General features: G+C 61.2%; 2 protein-coding genes across 5 annotated transcripts; one reads left to right on the top strand and one right to left on the bottom strand.

The window, feature by feature from the left end:
* Positions 1-563: 563 nt before the first annotated feature.
* PKN3 (protein kinase N3) lies at positions 564-11990 on the top strand. The gene is made up of 22 exons (XM_041004471.1): positions 564-587; positions 3585-3828; positions 3968-4113; positions 4640-4751; positions 4825-4952; positions 5132-5315; positions 6503-6649; positions 6732-6841; positions 6965-7108; positions 7385-7460; positions 7589-7757; positions 7935-8037; positions 8159-8226; positions 8404-8467; positions 8598-8689; positions 9191-9367; positions 10503-10565; positions 10682-10758; positions 11024-11166; positions 11269-11376; positions 11502-11582; positions 11695-11990. Exons 1-22 carry the CDS (start codon positions 564-566, stop codon positions 11905-11907), a joined length of 2673 nt encoding a protein of 890 aa, XP_040860405.1. The 3' UTR covers positions 11908-11990.
* A 105-nt stretch (positions 11991-12095) lies between these two features.
* Positions 12096-15080, bottom strand: ZDHHC12 (zinc finger DHHC-type palmitoyltransferase 12). Of its 4 annotated transcripts, none has more exons than XM_041004475.1 (5): positions 14947-15080; positions 14149-14285; positions 13154-13231; positions 12806-12972; positions 12096-12695 (listed from the first exon to the last, which is right to left on the bottom strand). In XM_041004475.1, the coding sequence occupies exons 1-5, from the start codon at positions 15044-15046 to the stop codon at positions 12368-12370; spliced, it is 810 nt and encodes a 269-aa protein (XP_040860409.1). In that variant the 5' UTR covers positions 15047-15080; the 3' UTR covers positions 12096-12367. The 4 variants fall into 4 exon arrangements, with proteins under 4 accessions (XP_040860409.1, XP_040860410.1, XP_040860411.1 ...); XM_041004476.1 differs by having other exon boundaries at positions 12806-12969; XM_041004477.1 differs by having other exon boundaries at positions 14155-14285; positions 14947-15064.
* Positions 15081-15979: the final 899 nt, after the last annotated feature.

The raw sequence follows: 15979 nt of genomic DNA, 5'->3' as shown, positions 1-15979 counted from the left end.
CCAGGGGACCAGTGTCTGCCCTCACATTTGCCATTACCTCCGTGTGAGCCGATCACTAGCTCATCTTACATTCCAGGCTTCGAGCCTGAGGGGACTCGGCAGGGCAGCCAGAGGCGGTCACAGCCTCGGTGCGCACTCGCTGCGCTGAGCAGCCGCCAGGGGAGGCTGTGCTCCCTCTGCCACCGGCCCCTCAGGGCGCGCGGCCGGCCGAAGCCGGAGTCCCCGCGTTCGCGAAATGCCTCTCGGGGGGCCGGGTCAGTGTCCCGGGGCGCGTGTGAACCGCAGCTCCGCAGCGTGCAGGTCTAGAATCCCGCGGAATCTCGGCCGCAAGGGCGGAGCCGGCAAGGGGTGGTGGGGAGGCCAATTCGGCCGAGGGGCGGCGCTAGTCCTCCAGGCGCCGGGCGACCAGCGGGGCTCGGGAGGGGGCGCCCGATCCTGCATTCGCGCTGGCCGCTTCCCGGGAAGTTTCAAGTTTGAAAAGTCCAGGCGGAGGGGCCGGGGCTTCCGGAACCCGAAAGACTGGCGGAGACGAGAGGAGGGGCGCTGCGAGTAGGAGCGGCGCCATGGAGGAGGGGGCGCCGCGGCAGGTGAATGGCACGCGGGGCCCGGGGGGGAGGGTGCGCCCCTAAACGGCTCCAGCGCCGCCCTCTAAACCGGGGCGCCCTCCTGGCCGAGCGGCCCCAGGCAGCTTTGCAGGGCCGACCTGAATCCCAGCTCGGATCGTCTTCAGGTGACTCAGAGTCGCCGGAGGGCCAGCGGGGAGCGCGTCTCCTGCGCCGTGTGGCCGCCCCGCCCCGCATGCCCCGGAATTGGTGTGTCTGCATGGGGGACCCCAAAGCCGGTGAAAGCGCGCAGGGCGATGACCGGGTTGTGCCAGCTGGCACGTGGCGGAAGAAGGTGTGCGTGCGTACGGGGGACCCACGAGCACCTGGAGTGTGTGAAAGAGAGCGAGCAAGTGAGCGAGCGATCAGGGACCTAGCCCCCGCAGGACAACAGCCTGCCCAACCGCACAGGGCTGCGGCCAGGTGCCCAGTGTGCTGCCCAGGTCCCTGGAGGAGGGAGAGAGGGGGGTGTCCTAGTCCAGGGTGGTTAGGTGAAGAGGAGTCAAACTTGGTGGGTTCCAGCCCGGGGCTGTGTTCAGTGCAGAGGGGTCCTAGTGGTCGCCAGGGGCTGCTAGGCTGCCCCCAGAGCCGCCGCAGTCACCGGGGTCTCCTGCAGGTGGGCCGGACCCCTGCCAGCCCTTCCTCCCGCTGCCGATTCCAGACGCAGCCTGGACACATTTTCCGATTTCCTTCCAGTCTCCGCCCTGAGCGGCAGCGGCGGCGGCTGCTGGTGACTCAGGACCCCGGCGTCCGGCAGGGCCCTAGCTCCAAGGGCCCTTTGTTTGTTGGGCCTTCTGGCCCGGCCCTCCTGCCTGGGCTGGTCAGAGGATTTCCTGAGCCTCGCCCTCGCCCCCTGAGTCTGAGGAGGCGGAGGGCTGGAGCAGGAGCTGGGGGAGGTCCCTGCCGCCGGACTCCAGGGATGGAGGGCAGTGAGGTCAGTCGGCTCCGTGCCAGGGTCCCTTTAGGTGGGCAGGGGGTGGGGCAACATGGGCCACCCTGATGGAGGGCGGTGTGGGCACTGCCTTTTCCAGGCCGATGAGGAGCAAGCCAGGGAGCTCTGCCCCAGAGGGCCCAGTCCCCTTGCCGTGCCACCCACCGACCTTCCTGCTCTGTCTGGAGGCAGTCCTGGCCTCTTGTTCGTCCCGCCTGGCTGCCTTCGCCCCGCGGCTTGGGACAGGTCCCTCCTGTGCGGTGTTCTATGGCTTGCAGATTCCACATTGTGAGGTCCAGAAATAAGGCCCGGACGAGGTGGGGCCCCTTCCCTGTGTGTGGTGTTGGACGGGTGGCTGAACCCCTTTCTGTCTGCAACATGACAACAGGACAGCTTGTCTCTGCCAGCCCACTGTGCAAGGAGTGATGAGCCACTACATGGGGGTCTTCAGAGAGAGTTCTTAAGAAAATGTTAAGACCCAGGCAAGGGGGTGGTGGGTGTTTGGGCCAGCAAATGGGTGGGGATGGCCACGTCTCATAGCCTGGCTTCAGTGCCAGCTCCAGCTTCCTGCCAGCGCAGGCTCTCAGGCAGTGGGGATGTGGGCCTCTGCGCCCAAGTGGGAGACCTGCAAGAAGCTCCAGGCTGCTGGCTTGGGATCAGCCTAGTTCTGGCTGTTCACAGCCATCTGGGGAGTGAACCAGCACGTGAAAGATCTCTTTCCCTCTCACTCACTGTAATTCTGACTTTCAAGTAAAATAAGAAAAAAAAAAGGTTTTGTTTTAAAGATTCATTTATTTGGGCCTGGTGTGGTAGTCTAGTGGCTTAAGTCCTGGTCTTGCACGCACCAGGATCCCATATGGGCGCTGGTTCTATCCCGGCAGTCCCGCTTCCCATCCAGCTCCCTGCTTGTGGCCTGGGAAGGCAGTCGAGGACAGCCCAAAGCCTTGGGACCCTGCGCCCGTGTGGGAGACCCGGAAGAAACGCTAGGCTCCTGGCTTTGGATTGACTCAGCTCTGGCCGTGGCAGTCACTTGGGGAGTGAATCATCGGAGGGAACATCTTCCTCTCTGTCTCTCCTCCTCTGTGTGTCTGACTTTCCAGTAAAAACTAAACTAAAAAAAAAAAAAAAAAGATTCATTTATTTGAAAGGTAGGGAGAGAGGGAGAGACAGAGATCTTCCTTCCATCTGTTGGCTTATCCCCAAACTGCTGCAGTGGTGGGAGGGAGTGAGCAGAGAGCCAGTAGCTTTCTCCAGGTCTCCCCATATGGGTGTAGTGACCTAATTGTCACTTGAGTATCCGCTACTGCTTTCCCAGGCACATCAGCAGGGAGCTGGATTGGAAGAGGAACAGCCCCAGGACTCAAACTAACACTGATATGGGATACTGATACCACAGGCAGAAGCTTAACTTGCTGTGGCACCAAGGCTGAGTCCTAAACTTTTTTATTATTATTATTATATTTTTATTTATTATTTTTTTCATTGGAAAGGCGGATATACAGAGAGGAGAGACAGAGAGGAAGATGTTCCCTCCGATGATTCATCCCCAAGTGAGCGCAACGGCCAATACTATGCCGATCCGAAGCCAGGAGCATCTTCCGGGTTTCCCACGCGGGTGCAGGATCCCAAAGCTTTGGGCCGTCCTCGACTGCTTTCCCAGGCCACAGGCAGGGAGCTGGATGGGAAGCAGGGCTACCGGGATAGAACCAGTGCCCATATGGGATCCTGGGCGTGCAAAGCGAGGACCTTAAACACTTGCGCCACCGCGCCGGGCCCGAGTCCTAAACTTTTAATTCTACTCTTCTGCGAACCTCCTGAAGTCCCCTCTGTGCCCAGAATATGAGCTGGCACCCAGGAAGCCCTGTGCCATCTTAGCAGTTTTTTCCCACCTGCTTTTCTCAGTGCTGCAGGGCAGGCATTTGGGCTTGGGGAGTGGCCCAGGGTTGAGTGCTCCAATAGCACAGATGTGCCCATGCCTCAGGTGTATCTGTGGGTCCCGGACCTCCACCCACACAGGGCCGCCCGGCCGGCTCTTCCTCTCTGCCCTGCAGCCAACTAGCTCCGGCCCGCAGCCCCTGGAGGAGGAGAAGGAGGCCCTCCGACGGGCCATCCAGAAGGAGCTGAAGATCAAGGAGGGCATGGAGAACCTGCGGCGTGTGGCCACCGACCGCCGCCACCTGGGCCACGTGCAGCAGCTGCTGCGGGCCTCCAACCGCCGCCTAGAGCAGCTGCATGGCCAGCTGCGAGACCTTCACGCTCGCATCCCGCTGCCCGCGCCTGTGCCTGGCCCAGCCGGTGAGTGGGGAATTGGGTTACTCCTGTCCTCTTTCCACAGCCCCTGCTGTCTGCCCAGGTCCATGGGGTGGAGCGGACAGGACTCTGCAGGCCCCAGGGAACAGGCAGGTCCACGTGCTTCACCCTCCCCGTGTTCTAGAGCCTGTGTCCTCGGGACCCTGGCCTTGGGCCGAGCAGCCGAGGGCCCGGCACCTGGAAGCCCTGCGGAGGCAGCTGCAGGTGGAACTGAAGGTGAAGCAAGGGGCGGAGAATATGACACACACATGCGCCAGTGGCACCCCAAAGGTGAGGGCCCCCTTGCTTGGTCCCCTCCCAGGGGCTAGGGGATGGCATGACCGGGATGTGTATGCCAACTGCTGACCTCCGGTGGGTCAACCTGCCATCCTAGTCCTTCATCTGCCGGAGGAGACACAGACTCAGGTCCAAACAGGCATGGAGAGGGGGTGGGAGGCGCCCTCGGCCATGGTCTGGTAGAGGAGACCCAGTGCTGGTCTCGATCCCAGTCCTGTCTGATGGGCGAGTCAGTCTTGGCTCTGAGCGAATGGGTAGAAGCTCTAACTCCAGTCCTGAATTGATGCAAGAAGCTAGCCCTGGTCCTGATGGCAGATGAAGCTAAGCTCGGCTCCAGCCCTGATGGGACGGGGTGGCCTGATGTCAGCCCTTGCTGCCCTGATGGAGGGGGCTCTGCCCTCCACCCTTGCCTTGTAGCTTGACCTTGCTATGGAGGATGGGTGCCCGGCTTTGATGCCGGCAGGGTGGAGTTGGCTCGGGCCCAGCCCTGGCCTCACGGGCCCGGGTTATGTCCCTGTAGGAGAGGAAGCTCCTGGCCGCAGCCCAGCAGATGCTACGCGACAGCCAGCTGAAGGTGGCCCTGCTACGCATGAAGATCAGCAGCCTGGAGGCCAGCGGGTCCCCTGAGCCAGGTGAGGCCTCGCAGGGTGGCAGGGAGTGGAGGACAGTGTAGGGCGAGAGGCTGAGGGTGACCTGCTCCCCCAGGCCCTGAGCTGCTGGCAGAAGAGCTGCAGCACCGACTGCACATTGAGGCGGCCGTGGCCGAGGGCGCCAAGAACGTCGTGAAGCTGCTAGATGGCCGGAAGACACAGGACCGCAAGGCCCTGGCTGAGGTCGGATGCTGCGGGCTGCTCCCTGGGTTGTGCCAGACAGGCTGCCCCCAGGTGGCTGTGGGGAAGTGAAGAGGAAGCACGCTGTGGGAGGGGGGGACTGCTCAGGTGGGGGTGGTTGGCCCAGACCATCGTGCCCCACAGCATGCACCCCCTGACCCCCGCCTGTGTCTCGGCTGCAGGCCCAGGCCGAGCTCCAGGAGTCCTGCCAGAAACTGGACCTGTTGCGGCTGGCCTTGGAGCAGCTGCTGGAAGGCCTGCCCCCGGCCCATGCTCTGCGCAGCCACCTGGCCCGGGAGCTGCAGGCTGTGGGGCCTGGGAACCCCCGGCCTTCAGGGGCGCTCGTGAAGCCCACTGCCCTGACAGGTAGCCAGGAGCCCCTGCTCCCACTTCCACATACCCCCACCCCCCCCGCTGCTGTGGAGTGTGGGGTTCTCTTCCCCTTTTGGGGGAGGCCCCTGCAGGATGGTGGAGAGGAGTATTAAGGAAGAATTCCAATTCTGTCCCCCCCCCCCCCTTACTGTAGGATCCTGGGTCACTGAGGCCTCTCCATGCCTCAGTTTACCCACCTGTTAAATAGTGATGACAAGACCCACCTCCCCAAGTGACACAGCACTCGATGGGTGTGGGATAGCTGCTGTCATCTTCAAAATCATGTATTGTTTTCATGTCCTCAGGAAAGGCAGAGAGAAGGAGAGTGTCTTCCTCCCGCAGGCTTACTTCCCAAAAGAGCCCTGATGGCTAGGCTGATCCAAAACCAGCAGCTTGTTCCCGGCTTCTCACATGGGTGCTGGGACCCAAGGCTTTGGGCCACCCTCCACTGCCTTCCCAGACACATTACAAGTGAAGCTGTCAGAACTCAAATTGGCACCCCTATGGGATGCTGGCCATGATCAGCGGTTTAACCTGCTACATGTGGAGCTGGCCCTAATTGATTTAATTACTTGGAAGTTAGAGAGGGAGAGACAGAGAAAAATCTTCCATCTGCTGATTCATTCTCCCAGCAGCCACAACTACTTGGGCTGGGCAAGCTGAAACCAGGAGCCAGAAATGACTTGGTTTGCCCTGTGTGTGGCAGATACTGTCAGTCTTGGACCCTGAGTGGCTAAGTGCCACATACGGATGTCCTAGACTGTGGCTTCCCCTGTAGGGCCCTGGAATGTTCTTTCTTACCCTGAACTAAGATTGAATTGTAAGCAGTGCAGGCTGAGAGCTCTCCTTGTGTAGAGAACAGGCCAGAGTCTCCTGCACTGAGCCCTGGGGAAGGCCTGGCACGTGCCGAGCTGGTGGGAGAACTTTCAGGGCCAGGGAAACACTCTTGCTTGGCCTTGGGGCATGAAGGAATGAATGGTGCCCGAGGCATGCCACAGTATGGCCTCTCACTGCCCACCCAAGATTTCCCCTGCCCCTTGCGGTACAGCTGGCCAGGGCCTCAGGAAGGAGCTTGGACAGCCACGTCCTGCAAGGTGTGGTCTCCCTGGGGTCAGGAGCTCAAGGGTTGGGGCACAATGGCAAAAAAGCACATGACATACCCTCCCCATATTCTCCCCCAGGGACCTTGCACGTCCGCCTGCTGGGCTGTGAGCAGCTGCTGACCACTGTGCCTGGGCGTTCTCCGATGGCTGCACTGGCCAGCAGTCCCTCCGAGAGCTGGCTGTGGGCCCGGGCCAGGCAGCCGCGGGGTGGAGGCGGGCTGACCAGTGAGTTGGGGCGAGGTGGTGAGTGGGCAGAGGTGGGGACCTCTGTTCCCAACTTGCCCTGAATGCTGGCTCCGGCCTGCAGGCGAGGTGCTGGCCGTGCTGAAGGTAGACAACCGTGTGGTGGGCCAGACGGGCTGGGGGCCGGTGGCCAGGCAGTCCTGGGACCAGACTTTTGTCACCACCCTGGAGCGTGTAAGGCTGATCATGAGGGTAGCCGTTGGCCCTGGTGGGGGTGGCATGGGGTTGGGGTGGCCAGGGTCAGTGCACCTGCTGTGCCCTGCCCCACCCTTCTTCAGCCTGGCCTCCCTGCCCCAGGCCCGTGAGCTGGAGGTCGGTGTGCGCTGGCGGGACTGGCGGCAGCTGTGTGGTGTGGCCTTCCTGAGGCTCGAGGACTTCTTGGACAACACCTGTCACGAGCTGTCTGTCAGCCTGTTGCCACAGGGGCACCTATTCCTCCAGGTACCCACCACCCTGACCGGCTCCTGGGGACCAGAAGGGCTGTGGACGGGATGAGCTGTGGGAAGCCAGGTCCAGCCAGAGGAGCGGGGGCGCAGAGGGGACATCTCCTGGATATCCGTGTCCCATCTCTGTCCTTCCCTGTGTGTGACCTGGGGCCTGGGTCTGAGTCAGTGAGGATAGGGATGCCATCTCTAGAGGCACAAGCCGGGGTCCTAGGGCAGGGGAGGGATGGTGGGCCCATGGGGACGGTCACTGGCCCTGCTCCTGGCCCTGCAGGTGACCTTCTGTGACCCTGTGGTTGAGAGGAGGCCCAGGCTGCAGAGACAGAAACGCATTTTCTCCAAAAGAAGAGGTGTGGAAGGGGTGGGGCTTGCACAAAGGAGGTGGGGCTTATACAGAGGGGTGGGGTTTACATAGAGGAAGTTGCACTCTGTGGAGGGGTGACAGCAACTGAGCCCCATTCTGCACCCCCTTCACCAGGGCAGGACTTCCTGAGGGCATCCCAGATGAACCTCAGCATGGCGGCCTGGGGGCGCCTGGTCATGAGCCTGCTGCCACCCTGTAGCTCACCTAGCACCATCAGCCCTCCCAAAGGCTGCCCTCAGACTCCAACAGCTCCGCGGGGGGCTCCAGAGCCCACCTCCCCCAGGTAGGTGCCACCAAGCTGGGGACCACCTGTGTCTTTGTGGCACCCACCTTTCTCCAGGGTCTGGCTCTCCTCTGTTCCGTCTGCGTGGCTTGGTGTCTGCCCACCATCTACTTCAGGCTGGCTGTTTCACCTGCTCCTGCCTGTTTCTCCTCAAGCCCACATGTCTCCACCCCACAGTAACTTCCCGCCCAAGAAGAGCCCCTTGGGACAAGAGATGAGGCCCCCGCCCAAGCCCCCTCGCCTCTATCTGCCGCAGGAGCCGACCCCCGAGGAGACCCCGGTGAGAGGGGTGGGGAGACATGGTCTCCGCAGGGACTGCCTGGGCTGGGACTGGGAGTGGCCGCCCTGGAGGGAGAGCAGGAGGGTGGCCCAGCCCTGCTATGAGCCCCTCTGTCTCACAGCGTACCAAACGCCCGCACATGGAGCCCAGGCCTGGACTGGCAGCAGCCCCGCCGGCCTCACTCACCGGGTACGAGCGTCTGCATGTGTCTGTCTGCCCCCATCTCGCGCTGACCCCTTAGGCCCCGCATTAGCTCGCTCTGGGTTACCTGGAGAGCTGACAGTGTTGGGCTCCAGCTATAGGCAGGGCTGGACGTGGAGGACCCTAAGCTCTTGACCCTGGCTTGGGGGGGCCTCTGTCTTGCAGGAAGGCCCCCCGACTCCAGGACTTCCGCTGCCTGGCCGTGCTGGGCCGGGGACACTTTGGGAAGGTGAGTGTTGGGGTGGACGGCCTACATGTTTGCAGGAGGGCCTGTGTGTGTGACCCCTGGGAGTGTTGTGTGCGAATGGGGAGGCTCTCCACACTGCCCACCTGCAGCCTGACCTCCCTACGGCCTGTAGGTGCTCCTGGTGCAGTTCAAGGGCACAGGGAAGTACTACGCCATCAAGGCACTGAAGAAGCAGGAGGTGCTGAACCGTGATGAGATTGACAGGTGTGTGGTGGGCCAATGGGCACCTGGGCCGCTGACACCCAGCCGACGAGCTGGTGGCACCTCCAGTGTGTGTGTGTGTTAGATTGCACTCCGTCTGCTGGCTCATCCTACAGACTGGGCTATGAAACTACCAAAGCAGGAGACTGGGAAGGAGTGACATATGTCAGCACTGCCTTCTGGGGTGTGTGAGCTGGAAACGGGTGTAGGGAGCCAGGAACCAGCCTGAACTCCATGTGGGCACCCCAGCCCTGCTCCTGGCTCCCGTTTCTGGTGGCTGTAATTGTGAGCTCTGTGCCTTTTGGCAGGACACCCCTCTTCCCACTCTCTCTGGTCCTGAAGTGGGGTACTGGTAGCTAAGCAGGCCCATTAACCCCTTGTGCTTCAGTACACAGAAGCCCGTCCTTGGCCTGCCTGACAGCCTGGGAGCCGGGGCTGTCACATGAGAGGCAGGGCCCAGCCTGAGAGTGTCCGTCTCTCTGCGACCTGCGCCTTTTCCTGCAGCCTGTACTGTGAGAAGCGGATCCTGCAAGCCGTGGGCCGTGCCGGGCACCCCTTCCTGCTCTCGCTCCTCGCCTGCTTCCAGACCTCCAGCCACGCCTGCTTTGTGACTGAGTTTGTGCCTGGGGGTGACCTTATGATGCAGATCCATGAGGACGTCTTCCCGGAGCCCCAGGCCCGGTGCGTTCCCATCGCCGTGGCTCATGGCTCAAACCAATTTCCCCTGGGACCCCCTCCCCAGACCCCTCGATCCTGCTTCCCCCAGGGTACGCCACGGCAAAGAGCATATAATCGAAGAGGCCTTGGTTCAAGCCCTGATACCAATTCTTAGAACATTTTTTATAAAGATGTATTCTATTTATTTGGAAGGCAAAATTAGAGAGAGGGAGAGACAGAATGAGAGAGATCTTCCTTCTGCTGGTCTCCTCAAATGGCCCCAGGGGCCAGAGCTGGGCTGACCCAAAACCAGGAGCTTCTGGGTCTTCCATATGGGTGTTGGGGCCCAAGTCTTTGGGCCATCCTCTGCTGCTTGCCCAGTCGCATTATCCGGGAGCTGGATCAGAGTAGAGCAGCCAAGACTTATTCAGAATGTTGGAGTCTGTGGCGGCTGCTTAACCCGCTGCACCACAGCTTTGACTTCAACTCTCACAGCATTCCTGATGCTGGCCTGTTTATGTAGCTGGTAATTGGGCATGCACTGACCTGGAGCTCAGATAAGAGGAGCCTAACCCAGGCCCAGTGCTCTGGCCTAGCAGCTAAAGTCCTCGCCTTGGACGTGCCAGGATCCTATATGGGCACCAGTTCTAATTCCGGCGGCCCTGCTTCCCATCCAGCTCCCTGCTTGTGGCCTGGGAAAGCAGTCGAGAATGGCCCAAAGCCTTGGGACCCTGCACCCATGTGGGAGACCTGGAAGAAGCTCCTGGCTTCAGGTTGACTCAGCTGCAGCCATTGCGGCCGCTTAGGGAGTGAATCATCGGACAGAAGATCTTCCTCCCTGTCTCTCCTCCTATCTATGTATCTGCCTTTCCAATGAAAATAAAATTAATACGTCTTTAAAAAAAAAAATAATAATAAGGAGCCTAGCCCAGGACCCTAACTGTTTGTCTTGCAGTTCTGGGTTGGCGCAGCAGCTCTGCCACATGCTGTGGGACCCCAGGCAGGCCCCTCATTTAGGGTCTTTGAGCCTCAGGAGGAGGCTGCAGAATGCCGGGCACAGTTGAGCATCCCCGACAGGGTGGGTGGGCAGCCTTGAGACCACTGTCTGGAGGCGTAACCCAGGGGGGCACCCCAGGCCTAAGTCTACCCACCTCTTCAGCTTCTACACGGCCTGTGTGCTCCTGGGGCTGCAGTTCTTGCACGAAAAGAAGATCATTTACAGGTACCCCCTCGCCCACGGATGGGGGCAAGTGGGCAGGGCTGCGGGGGGAGGGACAGCGTGAGATGGGGTCCCCCCTCGTCCTCAGCCACCTGGATCTGTCTCTTGCTTCTGCTCAGGGATCTGAAGTTGGACAATCTCCTGCTGGACGCCCAGGGCTTCCTCAAGATAGCGGATTTCGGGCTGTGCAAGGAAGGTGGGGGCCAGCGGGGGTGGCTCCCCTCCCACCTATGTCCTGTCTCTGCCCTTGGTCCTTCCTGCCCGGAGCCACTAGGTATCCTGGCTCTTCCCTCGTAGGCTGCACTGCAGTCAGGGCCAGGGGAGGACACTTGTTCTGCTTTCCGTGTGACGTTGCACGTGTGGCTGAGGTCGTGTCCTTGTGCGGCCCCATGTCATCCCTCATGCTCCCCATGGCACAGTGGGTCTGAGTGGATGGATTTGGGGGGCTGTATCCTTTGCAGGGATCGGCTTTGGGGACTGGACAAGCACGTTCTGTGGCACTCCGGAGTTCCTGGCCCCTGAGGTGCTGACACGGGAGGCCTACACGCGGGCTGTGGACTGGTGGGGGCTGGGCGTGCTGTTGTACGAGATGCTGGTGGGGGAGGTGAGTACCAGCAGGGGAGGGGGTATGCAGGGAGGAAAGCGGTGTGGTCTTCAGCTGGGGACCCTGCTGAGTCTGCCCCATTCCCCAACCCCGTCTCCACAGTGCCCATTCCCAGGGGACACAGAGGAGGAAGTGTTTGACTGCATCGTCAACACGGATGCCCGGTACCCCCACTTTCTCTCAGTCCAAAGCCTGGAGCTCATTCAGAAGGTGAGCAGTGCAGGTTGCAGGCTGCGCAGCAGCGGGAGGAAGGGACGCTGCTCCTGGGTCTCCCATTCAGGGGGCACCAGGGGAGCCTGTCAAGCTGGCCCCGCTGAATGCGCCCCTTGTCACAGCTCCTTCAGAAGACCCCCGAGCAGCGGCTGGGGGCAGGTGTGCAGGATGCGGAGGAGATCAAGGTGCAGCCATTCTTCCAGGTGAGTTGGGGGCCCAGGGTGGGCAGTGGGTAGGGGACAGTGTGGGGGAACCCCCCAGCCCCAGGGGGCCGGTATGGCTGTCCTCTCAGGCCCCCTGTGCCCTTGGCCCCAGGCCATCGACTGGCACGCTTTGCTGGCCCGCGCCGTCCGGCCTCCCTTCGTGCCCACATTGTGCAGTCCCGCTGACCTGCGCTACTTTGAGGGCGAGTTCACCACGCTGCCACCGGCCCTGACTCCGCCCCGCCCGCCGAGTGCTCTCACCGCCCGCCAGCAGGCCGCCTTCCAGGACTTCGACTTTGTATCTGAGCGTTTCCTGGAGCCCTGAAGGGCCTCCCCCGGCCCCTTGCCCAGGCCAGACCGGCAGAGCCAGTACTCGCGCGCCACCTGCAGGCCCATGCTGTCCTCTGGGCTGCGTGTGCTTTGTGGGTTGGTGGGATGGCCGGTGTTGAGGGGCTCAGCTGGGCATCCTTCCCCTGCTTCCTGGGGAGACCTGGACCAGAAATGGCGCCGTCGTGAAGAGCTGCTTATGGTTTTAATACTCAACTTGTTTTCTGGGTCATTAAACATGCCAAACTGCTCTGAAGGTGGGCTGGCCCACGCCCCTCTTGCTGTTCCACTGGAAGGCACAGCTGCCCGCTGGGGCCAGGAGTCAGTCTGGGGGTTCTGTGCCAAGCCCGAGGAGGAGGGAGCGGCCCCACAGAGCTTTGCCTGTCCCCCACCTGATGGCTGCCACTGGCTGGGGTATGCATAGCCTCTCCAGTTTGTAGGCATGAGACGGGCAGGCCCTAAACAGCCTGGCTGCCATCCTCCTCGTACTCCTCCTCTGTGGCCCAGAGGGTCTCCCAGGACCCCGACGACCACCCACAGAAGAAGTGTGCCAGGTTGCGGGTCAGGCCGCGGTCAAAGGGGTTGCTGGGGCGCTGGCGGAGATAGGCGATACGGTGCGACGCGAGAAACTCCCAGGTGGTAACGTTACTGGCCACCAAGTAGAGATGCGACACCAGCAGCAGGGTGGCCACCAGTGAGAGGAAGGACAGAAGCAGGAAGGTGGCAAACAGGAGCCCGCTGGAGCGCAGCCACGGGCCCCAGGGCTGGAAGAACTGGAGGCCAGACCTGCAGGACGCGGACAGAGCCGGGGGCTGGGAGTGGCCTGGGCCCCAGGATGCCCCACTTGGCTCTGCCTGGACCATCCCCACCCCAGGGTAGAGGCTGTGGGCACCTACCAGGCTAGGTACAGGCCCCACAGGAGCACCAGCAGCTGCAGTGCCAGGTAGGCCACGAAGAGCGGGTGGTTGCGCTCGCCCACGCAGTTCTCCATCCAGGGGCAGTGGTGGTCATAGCGACGAACGCAGCGGCGGCAGTCTCGGCAGTGCCGGGAACGCAGGGGCTGCTATGGGCACAAACGGATGGACAGACGGGAGTTGGGGTAGGGCGTCCTTCCCATGGACCCAACATTGAGGAGAGGGATGAGGGCTGGGGACAGGAATGGAATCTGGGAGGCCTTCCTATAGGTGGTGAGGAAGGAGTGGGCAGGGCAGGGCTGGGGCAGAGGGACCTCAGGCAGCACTAACCAGCACCAGGCAGAACCGGCAGCGCCGCAGGGGGATGACCTGGGGAACCAGGGCTGTCTGCTCCTCCTTGGCTGTCTCCTGCAAATGAAGGTGTGGGTGGGAACTCATGGGAGGTGTCACTCTTGGGACCAGCCGTACCCCGTACAGAGTGTCACTTGGCTGGGACACCCTGGCCCAAGTGAGGCTGTGTGTCCTTCAGCCTGCATGTTCTCTGGTTTCCTCGTTGTGGGGACGGGGCTACCGAGGGCTGCCTCCCCACAGCTGTGGTTGTAGCACAACAGGTTAAGCCACTGCTGGGGTCACTGTCCCACGTCCCGGCTTCCCTGCTTTTAAACAACTCCCTGCCAATGTGCTTGGGAAAGCAGTAGAAGGTGGTCCAGGCACTTGGGCCCCCCATCCCTGGGAGATCAGTATGGAATTCCAGGCTCCTGGCTTCAGCCTAACCCAGCCCTGGCAGTGGCAGGGAGTGAGTCAGTGGGTGGAAGCTCTCTTTGTCTTTCGTATACATATTTTTTAAAGAAAAATTTATTTAGAGGGAGGGGTGTAATGATGCAATGGCTCAATTGGCTAATCCTCCACCTGCAGGAAAGTACAGGTATCCTACATGGGTGCCAGTTCTAATCCCGGCAGCTCCGCTTCCCATCCAGCTCCCTGCTTGTGGCCTGGGAAAGCAGTCGAGGATGGCCCAAAGCCTTGGGACCCTACACCTGCATGGGAGACCTGGAGAAGCTCCTGGCTCCTGGCTTCCAATCAGTTCAGCTCTGGCTATTGTGGCCATTTGGGAAAGTGAGCCAGTGGATGGAAGACCTTTCTCTTTTCTCTGTAAATCTGCCTTTCTAATAAAAATACATAAATCATATATATATATATATAAAAATACATAATCATATATATATATATATAATTGCGGTAGGAAGCCTGCAGCCCGGGCCCTGGCGTACAGACTGCCCCTGGGACTTGGTTCCTTGCTGAGGACCCCTCTGGGCTCATGGTACCTGGGCCTGGGACTGGAGGCTGACGTAGCCGGGGTCCATCAGCGACACGGCCAGGTAGAGCAGCAGCGAGCCCAGCACCAGGAACAGGAAGGTCAGTGGCAGCAGCAGCCGCCCCTGCTCCTCCCACTGCCGCAGCTCTGGGGGCAGGAAGGGGACCAGGAGGGGTGAGGTGGGAGGGGACAGGAAGGGTAGAGGTGTGGCTGGAGGTGAGGTGTCGTGGCTGGCCCAGCCAAGGCCTGGAGCTGGGGTCCCCAGGGCTACCTGCTTAGGCTGTGGGAGGAGGAGCAGTTCCAATGCACTTTATTCAGAGTAATGGGAGGTGACAGGGTGGGCGCTTATGTATCGAAGGGGAAGGAGGGGCTCGGGCCAAGGTTGGGGTCTGAGGAGTGAGAGTGAACAGGTCTATGGTCTGGCAGTGAAGTGCTTGGGGGGTGGGTGGGCGGTGCTCCTGAGAATGACTGGGGTTGGGTGGGAGAGTGGGCAGGAAGCCCGGGGCCAACATCTCCTGAGTGACTGGGGGGGCGGGAGGGAATCCTGGAAGGCAGGTATGGGGCGCTCAGCCTTGCATCTGGTGAGTCCCGGGATGGACAGGGCAGCCGGCCGGCCGTGGTCAGGAAGACGCTGAGATGAACTGGGGACCAGCCGGGTCGCAGGCAGGAGGGCAGGTGGCTCTCAAGCACCGCCCGGGGAGGAGGGCCTCAGGAGCTGGCGGGTTTGGGGTGAATCCAGACTTGGGAAGAACAGGTAGGGGACCTCAGTGGGACCCAGGCGTCTGGGTGGCTCCGGGGTCCGGCTCACCAGTATCGTGCACGAAGAGCACCAGCGTGATCCCCCAGGTCAGCACGGTGTGCCCGGTCCGCACCAGGACCCCGGGGCTGAGCAGCGCCCAGGGCGCCATCGCCACGGCCGGGGGACCCACCCGGAAGAAGCGCCCAGAGGGGCTGGCCCTGCGAGGGACAGGAGCCGAGGGCGCCCGAGGATTGGCGGACCCGGCCGGGGGCGGGGCAGATCGGGCTACCGAGGCTTCCTATTGGGTGGTCGCTGCTGCCGTGTGGCCCCTCAAGCCAACAGGTGCTTGGGGAGGCCGAGGGCGGGGCCGACGCGCGCGCAGCCGGGTCCGGCCCAAGGGCACCCTGCACCAGCCAGGTAACTTAGGGAGGCCAGGGTGACCGGGCTGGGCGGTGCAGGACCTGCCAGGGCGGGCGTGACAGCCCGTGGGGCGCTTCCTAGTGCTGAGGCCAATGTTCATGTCCAGAAGGCTAAAATGTGCCTATTCGGGACGCGAAGACTAAGGACTCGCAGCCTTCGGTCCTCGCTGCTCGTTTTTCAGACACTGCAAATGTGGTGGAAGTGGGAAGTCCAGCCTTGGCACTGTTTTTATTTTTATTGGTTTTTTTTTAAAGATTTATTTTTATTATTATTTTTTTTATTGGAAAGGCGGATAGACAGAGAGGAAGATCTTCCGTCCGATGATTCACTCCCCAAGTGAGCGCAACGGCCGATACTATGCCGATCCGAAGCCAGGAGCCTCTTCTGGGTCTCCCACATGGGTGCAGGGTCCCAAAGCTTTGGGCCGTCCTTGACTGGCTTCTCGGGCCACAGGCAGGGAGCTGGATGGGAAGCGGGGCTGCCGGGATTAGAATCAGCACCCATATGGGATCCCGGGCATGCAAGGCCCTCTTGCACCACCGCGCTGGGCCCTATTTTTATTTTTTTAAGATTTATTTATTTGGGCCCGGCACAATGTCGCAGCGGTTCAAGTCCTCGCCTTTTTTTAAAAGATTTATTTTATTTATATTGGAAAGGCGGATATACAGAGAGAAGGAGGGAC

Source organism: Ochotona curzoniae, unplaced genomic scaffold (assembly GCF_017591425.1).
Source record: "Ochotona curzoniae isolate NIBS_2020 unplaced genomic scaffold, NIBS_Ocur_1.0 scaffold_3208, whole genome shotgun sequence".
NCBI lineage: Eukaryota > Metazoa > Chordata > Mammalia > Lagomorpha > Ochotonidae > Ochotona > Ochotona curzoniae.
Note: the sequence above shows the minus strand (reverse complement) of the source record. Positions and strands in the feature narration are given on the sequence as shown.